This window comes from Dasypus novemcinctus, chromosome 21 (assembly GCF_030445035.2).
Source record: "Dasypus novemcinctus isolate mDasNov1 chromosome 21, mDasNov1.1.hap2, whole genome shotgun sequence".
Taxonomy (NCBI): Eukaryota; Metazoa; Chordata; class Mammalia; order Cingulata; family Dasypodidae; genus Dasypus; species Dasypus novemcinctus.
The window spans coordinates 13,171,369-13,183,472 of NC_080693.1; the positions used below are offsets into that span (position 1 = coordinate 13,171,369).

At 43.5% G+C, this 12,104-nt stretch overlaps 1 protein-coding gene across 1 annotated transcript in view; it reads right to left on the minus strand.

Moving 5' to 3' along the window:
- The window catches only part of TNFRSF13B (TNF receptor superfamily member 13B), a 50,418-nt gene that overhangs the window by 11,974 nt on the left and 26,340 nt on the right, over positions 1-12,104 (minus strand). The window contains exon 4 of the mRNA XM_058283331.1: positions 355-492. Within this exon, the coding sequence (XP_058139314.1) occupies positions 355-492 (138 nt within the window). The remainder of the gene's footprint in view (positions 1-354; positions 493-12,104) is intronic.

Sequence of the window (12,104 nt, forward strand, 5' to 3'; positions counted from 1 at the left end):
AGCTGGTGCTTGGTACATAGGCATGTATTATTATGCTCTCCTCTTTGTGTTTTGTGTATAGTTTGATCATTTCTTTAACAAAAAGATTTCAAAGGCAAGGAAGACAGAAAGACAAGGTAAGGCCTCTGCGAGAAAGCGCCTTTGGGGAAGAGGGAGCCTGGGGAAGGAGAACCAACGAGGAAGAGCATTCCAGAGAGGGAAGAACAGGCGCAGAGCCCTGGGGCAGGAGAGAACATGGCATGTTTAAGAAACTGGAAAATCGGCTAGTGTGGCCAGAGCAGACAGCTGGAGGGGTGCCCGCAAGACCGTGCATGGGGTGATTCGGCGCGTCCCAGGCGCGGCCCCAGAACTCACTGCAAAAGGCTGCACAGGTGCGCGGGCTCCGACGGCTGCAGATGGGCTTGCAGGAGACACAGCTCTTCAGCAAGGGGTCCCAGTACTGCTCCTCGGGGCAGGATCCCATGGCCGCGGGGGTCCAGAAGCCCTGTGGGGCTGAGAGCAGGGAGCGGTGAGGGCTGCCGGACGCTGCCATCTGCCTCTGCTCCCCAGCTGAGCCCAAGGCTCGCTTCGTCTTGGGCAGCAGCGGGGAAGCAGACGCAGCCAGCTGCCACCCGAGCTGCACGCTGGGTGGCCTCGGGCCAGCCCTCCCCTCTCTGAGCCTCAGTCTCCCTGCCTGTGTGGTGCTCTCTGCTGTCCCCTTGGCATAAAATGCTCTGTTCTCTGTTGCCACCCCGTCCCCTCAACCTGCTTAGCTTCTCTAATCCCTCAGATCTCAATTGTTTTGTTGTTGTTGTTTCATTTTGTTTTTCAAGAGGTACCCAGAATTGAATCCAGGACCTCATACATGGGAGGCAGGCACTCAACCACTGAGCTATACCCACTCCCCAGATCTCAGTTTAACCTTCACATCTTCAGGGAAGGCTTTCTGACTCTCAGGGCCAGCCCCCCCACCTGCACACACACACACACTCGTAATGTCCTTTATTTGTCACTGGTCTCACTTTACTTTTTTGAGTGCGACTATGGGAAACTGTTTCCTCCACAGACTGCACATCCTGCCGGCAGGAAAGGGGTCTACTTTTTTTCCCTGCTCATTGCCGGGTCCCCAGAACCTAGAGAGTCCCTAGAATCTAGAAGGTGAATGAATTTTTAGAGAAGCAGACCTAGCCAGTACCCAGCATACAGCAAGCACTCTATAATGTCCCTCTTCCTTTTTAATCAACAAAGTGGGTGGAACGCACAAATCTTAAGTGCACAGACTGATGGATTTTCACATCCACCTATTCACTGACACAAGACACAGAACATTTTCTCCACCCTGAAGTCCCCCAATTCAATTGGCTCCTCCAATTCAATTCTGGGGCTCCGAGATAACTACAATTTGGACTGATCTTGAACTTTAGTCCCACGTGCTCTCTGCGACTTGTCCGTGTGGATGCTCAAGCAGCACTTTTTGTATTGCTGTGTCTTCCATTATTTGAATGTATCGCCTCTTTTATAACTTCCTGTCTGATTTCATGACCTTTGCTTCCCCTAACACCTTCTCCTTTGAAACATTCTGCAAGTCATTCACGTATCCATCAAGGAAAGGAAGCTGAGAAAAGAGCAGCGGCTTCCCGTTTAACAAGCAGCTTAGATACGTGGGTTTATCTCCCTTCCCTCCTGAAACCCTACTGTAACGACAATAGAGGACGTTTGTCCTCCATGCTGGGACGAGAACGAGAGAAGATAACACAGCAGGGGGCAGACGTCAGCAACATTTTGGAAGATGGAAGGTAGATGGACTGGGACAACCGCCCACTAAGATTTCCCTCCTCCGATGCCTGGAGCACAAAGAGGCTGAGAAGAGACAGAGCACCCCAGGAGATTTCCAGAATTGGAGACACCAAGTGCCTCTGAAGGTGGGGGTGGAGGTGAGGCTGTGAGTGGAGGACTGGCTGGAAATCTGTATAAAGAGGGCTTGATCCCAACCAGCTCTCCAACAGAGGCAGAAGATGGTTCCTCCCCCACCCAAGCAGAAGATTGGGGGCTGGGGGGGTCTCCCCAAGCCCAGCTGAGGGTGTGGGGGCATGTTAAGTGAAAATCTTCCTCCTGATTGGCAAGACTCTCCCCCAAACACTCTCACCCCAGCTCTTTCCCTAATGAGTATTTGTGGCGAGGCTTTTAAAGTTGCTTCCCTATCACCCCACCGTTGGCAGGAAACAGGCAGAACTCTGCTCTGGGAAAACTGACCTGGGAACACGGGATGGTGTGGCAGTTTGAGATTAATTTCTCAAAAAGAGAGATTATGTTTGTAAACTGGCCTGTTCCTCTGGGTGTGATACCTTTCGACTGTATTAGATTCAGCTGAGATGACTTTGGTTAAATTATGTTAAGATTAGGGCTGGATTCGCCCACGTCATTAGGGTGTGCAGGTTTGAGGTCCCATCCCCCTGGCGGGCTGATAAAACAGGCTCTCACATGGAAGTAGACACACAGAGGAAGGGAGACAGCTCATTAGACACGGCAGAGCCTCGGGGAGAGATGAGCCTGATAGTCTACAGCTGACCTGGAGAAGAGAGCAGAGCAGCTGAGCCTGGAAGGAAGAGCCCCGGGAGAGAGAGAGGAGCCCTGCACCAGCCTGCAGCTGAGATCAGGAGGAGCTGGGACCATGGAGCCTTAAGAGGAAGAGGAAGGCTGGACCCTCACAGACGTCGCCCGCCATCTTGCTTCAACACGAGGCAGAAGACTTTGGGTGAGAAAGTACCTCCTATGCTACCTTGAGCTGGACTCTTTAGGGCCTTCTGACTGTAAGCATCTACCCCAAATGAACACCCTTTATAAAAGCCAACAGATTTCTGGTACCTTGCATCAGCACCCCTTTGGGTGACTGATAAAGATGGGTAGGAGATTCTCTCAACAAAATGGCCAGGTCCCTACCTGATCATCCTAGAGTCACAAGTCCATTCATTTACCCAGAACTTCCAACTGGCCATTAGTGCCTCAATCTTAATTGTGAACTAACAGCCAAAGTTCACCTGATGTTGGAGAACTGCCTCGAACAGGAAAGAAAATTTGAACCAAGCAGAAGAAACAGGCTTGGTGCCAACAAGACCTTGCAGGGAACAGAGAGAACTTAAAAACAACACAACAGTGACAATTTATAGCCTCAGAAAGATAAAAAGAAAATTTTGCATTCATGGAAAAGAACAGTTTACTTAAAAAAAAAAAAGAGCATTCATAGAACAAATGAGAATGATTGGAAATTAAAAATATAAAAGCCATGACAAAACCTTAGTAGAAGGGAGCAGATGTGGCTCAAGTATTTGGGCACACGCCTCTCACATGGGAGGTCCCAGGTTCAGTTCCCGGTGCCTCCTTAAGAAGAAAGACAAACAATGGGCAGACAATGAGCAGATATTGAGAAAAATTTAAAAATAAAAAAACAGAAAGCAAAAAATAAGCAGACAATGAGCAAAAACAATGAGCGATGAGCAAAACAAACAATGAGCAAGAAAACAAGCAGCCAACAGTGGACAATGAGCAAAAACAAATGAGCAGGGAGTGGATGTGGCTCAAGCAATTGTGTGCCTGCCTCTCACATGGGGGAGGTCCTGGTGTCTGTTAAAGAAAAAACAAACAATGAGCAGACAACAAGCAAAAAAACAATGAGCTGACAATGAGCAAAAACAACGGGCAGACAATATGCACAAACAAAGAGCAAAAACAACCAGGGATGTCCTCCCATGGCCCACTGGATGGAACGTGGGAAAGTGTGGGCTCTGGTGTGGAACACGGGACATGGGGTGCAGCGATGCCCGGAGATGTACTCACCAGACGCAATGGATGTGACATAATGATGGGGGAGAGTGTTATTGGGGGGGGAGTAGTGGGGTGGGGGGGTGGGGGCGAATGGGAACCTCATATTTTTTTAATGTAATATCTTTTAAAAAAATGAATAAATTGAGTAGAATGTGGAAAAAAAAAAAAAAAAAAAACAACCAGGGAAGCAGATTTGGCCTAATGGATAGAGCATCCACCTACCACATGGGAGGTCCAAGGTCCAAACCCCAGGCCTTCTGACCTGTGTGGTGAGCTGGCCCACACGCAGTGCTGATGCGCGCAAGGAGTGCCCTGCCACACAGGGGTGTCCCCTGCATAGGGGAGCCCCCCACACAAGGAGTGCACCCGTAAGGAGAGCCGCTCAGCACAAAAAAAGTGCAGCCTGCCCAGGAATGGTGCTGCACACACGGAGAGCTGACGCAGCAAGATGACGCAACAAAACAAAACACAGATTTTGGGTGCCACTGACAAGAATACAAGCGGACACAGAAGAACACACAGCAAATGGACACAGAGAGCAGACAACTGGGCGGGGGAGAAGGGGAGGGGAGAAAAATCAATAAAAAATAAATCTTTAAAAAAACAAACAAAAAAACCCAATGAGCATACAGATGAGTAGCCATCTTGTGGGAGAAACATTAGTAGAAGGGCTGCAAGATATAATTGAAGAAAATTTCCCAAAAATAGGAGAGAAAAGATATGAAAATGATGGAATCATTACAGAAGGTCCAAAGATAAAATGTAAACCACTGACCATGGTTAGAAGCAATGTTTCAATATGTGTACATTAACTGTAACAAATGTACCATACACATTAGCATGGGAGAGTGGGAGGGGTTTGGGTATATGGGAATCCCCTATATTTTCTATAATATGTGACTTTTCTTTAACCTGAAGCTTTTTTGAAGATAAAGTAAAAAAAAGAATGCACTGGGGGAATGTATAGAAGAAACTGTCACTGTACATAAAAGACACAAAGAAAAAATTTTTGTTTTAATATTTTTTATTTTTGTGTTTTATTTATTTTTAATTACTTTTATTTTATTTGCTTATTATTTATATTTGTGTGTTTTTGGCTTTGTTTTCAGGGAGGTTTTGGATCACAGAAGGGTCACAGCTGTGGCAGGGGAGGAGCACTAGTGTGGGGTGTCAGTGATTGTGGAATATGTGGGGAAGAGTGCACCTGGAGCATGTCTCTGTGGCATATGAATATGTTCAAATGATCGGCAGAGTCCCACACAAAAACCAAAAGAATTTTGAATTCCCATACTGGGAAGTCCTGCTACATTCTCTAACAGAGGATCAAGTATCCCCTGAGTACAACAGCAGTGCCTAGCAAAGAAGGACAGATCATTATGCCAGGCTCTTGATACTTATAGTAGTACTTATAAACCTTTTCTAATGACATTGAAACTTAGCCCAATATTATATATTGCCTAAGAGTTACCTCCTGAAAATCTCCTTGTTGCTCAAATGTGGCCTCCCTCTAAGTCAAACTAGTATGTAAATGTACTACTGACCCCCAAGCATGGGACATGACTCCCAGGGATAAGCCTCCTTGGTACTGAGAGATTATTACCAAGCACTGACTAGCAATGAATCTGGAAAAAGACCTTGAACTAAAGGCGGAAATACTAAATACAAATGAGTTTTTAAGGCTAAGAGACTTCAAAGTGAGTTGGGAGGTTATTCTAGAGGTTATGCTTATGCACATCTCAGCAGGATCTCATTGGCTACTACAGTTTACTGTAGGCTCCTTCAAACAGAAGGGCTCCTGAGGACTCTAGAGACATCTAGACACTATAGTCAGGGCAGACAATCTCAGGAATTTGCCACCTGACATTGGGCCTTACTCTGGAATATATGCACCCCAATGGAACACAGTTAGACTCATTTTATAATTTCCTTACACATGACTTTTCTGCCCCTTTTATTTGAACCTATAATTAGCACTATACTTGTTAAATATACATCCCAGAGACTTAAATCTTTGGGCTGTCCATATGCCAGTTGAGCCCTGAATCTCAGCAGAGTTGTAGCACCTATTCACCAGTTCATTGGACTCACGCAGGACTCACGCAGGACAACTAACAAGATGATGATGGACAATGCCCATCCCAAGAAGTGGAGAGTGTTTGCAAATGTAAGCAAGATAGTTCCATCCACCTGCCTCATGGGATCTAAGCCCTCTCTCAACCAGAGACAGAGTAGGCATTCCCATCCCCAAATCTTCATGATTGAGGAATAAACAAACATAAGGGTGGTAGAACTATGGACTGAAGTAGACTTGTGATTATCCTAGCAGTGGAAGAACTTGTAGCACTGATATAAAGGCAGTGGCCACCCGAGGTTCTGAGGGGAGGGGGGAAGAATAGTGTAATATAGGGACAATTTTGAGACATTGGACTTGTCCTGCATGACATTGCAATGATGGATACAGGCCATATATATTTTGTCAAAACCTATAAAATTGTGTGGGCCAAAGTGTAAACTATAATGTAAACTACACTCCTTGGCTAGTACAATGCTTCAATTTGTTCCTCAATTGTAACAAATGTACCACACTAATGAAAGATGTTGTTAATGTGAATATGTGGAAAGGGGAGGGGTGGAGTAAATGGGAATCCCCTCTAACTCTGATGTAATGTTTATGTGGTCTAAAACTTCTTTAAAAATCGAAAAAATTAAAGAAAACTTTCTTTGTACTTGGAGGTCAATAAATTAGACATGATGCATTAAAAAAGAGTTCCAGAAAAAACAGAGGTGACGGTCATGAGCTTCCAGACTGAAAGAGCCAAATAAATGACCAGCACAATAACTTCTCACAAATCAAGACACATTATTATGAAATTTAGGACAGTAGAGATTAAGAGAGGATTCTAGAACTTCTTGAGAATAAATAGATGATCTACAGAGCTTTCTGAGTTAGGATGTCAGTGGAAATCTCAAAAGCAATACCAAACATGAGAAGAAAGTAGAACAATGCCTGCAAATGTATGATAGAAAATAAATTTGTCTAGAACACTATATATTATCTATCAAATGTGGGGACCATCAGTTATTAGACATGCAAGATCACAAAAATTATATCTTCTATGCACCACTTCCTAGTAATCTACTAGAGGATAAGCTCCATCAAAATTAGATAGTATGAAGGAAAAAAAAGGCAAGAAAAACAGGATTCATCCCAGCAGAGAAATGAAAATGGAAATTCTCAGGATAGTCATGAAGGAACGCCTGGGATGACAATTGTTTGTAGGCCTAGAGGACATTCTAAAATAGGAGAAGAAAGGGAGGGATATTTCTAATAAAAATCATGGTGTTTGACCATACTGAGAGGAGTTTAACAGTTGTGTCACAGAATTGGTGATATGTTACTGATACATGTTTAGAAAACTAGGAGTTATCAACACTAGGAAAACTAAAGAGGTGAGGCTCTGGTGGGCCCATATGGCAGTGTAAGAAGCTCCAGGGTGCCATTCCTCCACAGAATCTTTGAACAACTAGCAAAAACTGGCAGAGCTATCTTCCTCAGGACTCTGGAAAACAGTTAAAGGGTTGCAGTAACTGGATGAGTGCTGGATCAAGAAAATACAGCTTTAAAAAATGGTAGAACAATCAGCAAGATGGCAGCAGAGTAAGGAGCTCCTCAAGACAGCTCATGCTATAGGGGGTCAGTAATCACCCAGAGCTAACTAAAGCACCTGTTTGGGGGCTCCAGGAGACCAGAAGAGCATCCTGCAGCATCCTTGAGAGAATGGAAGCAGGAGACTGCCTGCCTGCAGAGAAGACTTGTAAGTGGAGCGCTCCACACCCCGGAGGCTGGTGCCCATCCTCCACTGGAGGCACAAGCCGCCTCAGGAGCTGTTCCACAGCCGGAATTGAAAGCTCCACTTCCCCAAAACGGGAGGAACAGACAGTTGGGCACCAACTTCAGCTACTGAAGTTAGTAGATTTGGCAGGTTAAAGTATAATTCTAAGAACAGCTAAAGTTTGAACCTATCCAAGCCAGAAAGAAGCCAGGAGCCACCATTTTAACTCCACCCCTGGCACAAGGGGAAGCCGGGTGGACTGAAAATCACCATGCTGGTAGGGGACAGCTTCTTTCCATCCAGATCAGACTGCAGCCTAGCCTGGGCCCCATTTTGACTCCGCCCCTGGCATGAGAGGAGGCCAGGCTGACTGAAAATCACACAGTAGGACCGGCTTCTTTCACCCTGATCGGCCTGCAGCCCTAGCCTGGGCTTCAGCCCCACCTCTGGCAGGGAGGAGGCTGGTGGGCCCTGCACCAGCCTGTCCAGGTAACTGCAGGTACCTTTGGATGGCACAGACTGAATAGTCAGAAGTCTACTGGGGTAACTGCAGTCATTTTGGTCCCTCAGAGCATAGCTAGCTGCCCACACCTGCAGCTCCATCCCTGCCCCAGACAGGGGAGAAAGGGGTGTGAAGCTTCATCCGTCTGTCTGATGACTTAGATTATTACACATGTCTCTGTCCCTACCTCTGGCAAAGGAGAAAAGTGGGAGAAGTTTCATTGGTCCCTGGGACAATGAGGGCAGCTTGAACCTCCACAGCTTACAGCACCAACTGCATCCTTGGCTTCTACTGCACAACCAGCAAGGGAAAAATGGCAGGAAGCCCTAAACTAAGGAGAGAAACTGCACCCAGAATAAATACTCTAGTAAGCCAGATGCCAAGACACCAACAAAAAATTACAATCCACATCAAGAAACAGGAAAATATGGCCCAGTTAAAGGAACAAGCTAAGCCTCGAGATGACATAAAAGAGGTGAGAGAACTAATCACAGATGTTCAAACAAATCTCCTTAATAAATTCAGTGAGATGGCTAAAGAGATTAAGGATATTAAGAAGACACTGGATGAGCACAAAGAAGAATTTGAAAGCATACATAAAAAAACAGCAGATCTTATGGGAATGAAAGGTGCATAAATGAAATAAAAACATTGGAATCATATAACAGAAGATTTGAGGAGGCAGAAGAAAGGATTGGTGAGCTTGAAGAAATGGCCTCTGGAAGTGAACATACAAAAGAAGAGATGGAGAAAAGAATGGAAAAACTCCAACATGGTCTTGGGGAACTAAATGACAGCAAAAGACGTGCAAACATATATGTCATGGGTGTCCCAGAAGGAGAAGAGGAGGGTAAAGGGGCACGAGGAATATTTGAAGAAGTAATGGTAGAAAATTTCCCAACCCTACTGAAGGACATAGATATCCATGTCCAAGAAGCACAACGTACTCCCATCTGAATAAATCTGAATAGACCAACTCTGAGACACATACTAATCAGAATGTCAAATGCCAGAGACAAGGTGAGAATTCTGAGAGCAGCAAGAGAAAAGCAATGCACAACATATAAGGGATACCCAATAAGATTAAGTGCTGATTTCTCATCATAAACCATGGAAGCAAGAAGGCAGTTGTATGATATATTTAAGATACTACATGAGAAAAACTTCCAGCCAAGAATCTTATATTCAGCAAGATTCTTTCAGACATGAAGGTGAGTTTAGAATAGTCACAGATAGACACTGACAGAGTTTGTAACTAAGAGATTGGCTTTGTAGGAAATACAAAAGGGTGTGCTACAGCCTGAAAAGAAAAGACAGGAGAGAGAGGCATGTGTAGGAGAGTCTAAAAGTGAAGATTATATCAATAAAAGTAACTAAAATTGTCAAAACAGTGGTGAAAATAAGATATGACAGATAAAACCCAAATATTCAGGAAAACACTTAACCAATGATGTAAAGCACTTGTATTCAGAAAACTACAACTCATTATTAAAAGAAATAAAAAATGACCTAAATAATTGGAAGAACATGCTCATGGCCTGGAAGATCAAATATCATTAAGATGTCAATTCTACTCAAATTGACACACAGATTCAATGCAATCCTGATATAAAAACTTCATTAGCATTTTAAAAATAAATGGAAAACACAATTATCAAATTTATTTGGAAGTATAAGCAGTCCTGAATAGCTAGAAACATCTTAAAAAGGAAAAGCAAAGTTGGGGGTCTCTCATTCCCTGACTTTAAATCATGTTACCTAACTACAGTGGTAAAAACAGCATGGTAGTGGCATAAAGACAGACACATAGACCAATGGAACCAAACTGATGGTTCAGAAACAGACCCTTGCATCTATGGTCAAGTGATTTTTGACAGGCCTGTCAAACCCACCCAGCTCAAGCAGAACAATCCATTCAGCAAATGGTGCTGAGAGAACCAGATATCCATAGCCAAAAGAAGGAACGAGGACCCCTATCTCACACCTTATCCAAAAATTAACTCAAAACGGATCAAAAACTTAAATATAAAAGCAAGAACCATAAAGCTTCTAGAAGAAAATGTAGGAAAATATGTTCAAAATCTGGTGGTAGGTGGTAGATTCTTAAAAGAGATAGGAGGACCAAGACAGACTACTCATGTTTAATGTATGTAGAATTTTTAATTAGTGTTACTGTAAAAGTGTGGAAATGTACAGAGTTGATGGTAAAACATTATAGTAAGTAATAGCTGATTTATAAATGGGAATGTGCCTGAAAATGGTAGTCTAGGGATGTAAATGCCAAATGACAGTACGCTAGAGAATAATCTAGGAAGTGAATAGCACAGTCAACCCAGAGGTGGATGAGAATTGTGGTTGATGGTACAGCTGCAAGAGTGTCCTTTGTGAGCTAGAGCAAATGTACATCACTACTGCAGGGTGGTGGGAGTGTGGAGAAGCATGGGGAAAATACAACTGGAGTGACCTATGGACTGCGGTTAGCAGCAATACTGTAACAGTCATGCATCTATGCCAAAAATGTACTGTGTTGATAATAGGGGAATATGGAAAAAGTGTGCCAAATATACACTATAGACCTGGTAATAATCTGATATTATTTCACAATCTGTAACAAATGTTCCACCATGGTGTGGTGTGTTGATAGAGGGGTATTGTATGGGAATTCTGCATGTGTGTGTGATTGTTTTATAAGTTTACAACTTCTGTCATAAAAATATATTAAACAATAATAATAGGGTGGGTTGGGGGAAAAATACACCAAATGTAAGATAAGGACTATAGTGAGTCGTAAGACTGACAATATTCTTTCATAATTTGTAACAAATTTCTCACAACAATGAGGGGTGTTGGTGGTGGGTTGACACATGGGGCCCCCATATGATGTTATGCATATTTGCTTTGTCAGTTCACAACTCTTTCTATACACTTATGGTTTATGTATGTTCATGTATAAATGATATCAAAATAATAATAATATGGTGAATTGGGGGAATAATGCTTTGGTTAGTAATAATCATCATTATGCAAGGTATTAATGATAAGGTGAGGTATGAGAGCCCTCTATAATGTTAGGTATGTTTGTTTTGTAAGTTCACAACTATTACTATATACTTATTATTTATGTAGTTTATTTTATGATTGATACACTTCAATGAAGTTTTAAAAAATTAAAAAAAATTTAAAAATGGTAGGAGAAACTGAAAAAATACAACAAAAAATAAACATAAAAATAAATGGCAGGTGAAGCTTGCAGCGCCCTTGCTGAGCCCTCTGGTGGGAGCCAGCCCATTGTGGGGACCTGGTCCTGGGTGCCTGCATGTGGGTGCCAATCTATGGGGTGGAAGCCAGAAAGACTGAACCAGGACACTTGTCTCTGGCTCGCCCCCCAGAAATTGCCCTGCAGGCAGAAGCAGCTAGCAGCTAGCTAAAACAGGGCAAGAAAGAATTAAGTCAAAGTGGCCAGGGGCAAAGAATTACCTGCCTTAAGTCATTATGATAGAGCACCTGAGAGGAAAAGAAGGGAGTAGAGGGGGCATTCAGATTCCTAAAAACAAAGGAATTCCTAAGGCCCCAAGCCCAAGCCCAGGATGAGAGGGAGGCTCAGCAAAGATAGGGAGGACACCACACTTCACTTTTGCCTTGGGCTGATCTTCTTGATAGGAGGGCTAAACTCCAAGAGAAAGCATAAGCCAAGTCAGAGCCAATTTGTTAAGATTGTGAAAGATTTCTTTTCGGTATTGGTTTGTTTGTTTTTGTTAGCTCCTGGCACTCAAGGAAATCTGTCATGTCATTAGCTAGATACACAGTTAAGGAACAGACTAAATCCCAGAGTTAACACTTTAAAATATTAAAATGTACAGCATGCAACAAAAGATTACAACACACACACAAACAAACAGGAAATGATGGACCATCCAAAGGAACAAAATAAAAATCAAGAAGCCATCAATGTGGAATACAAGACCATG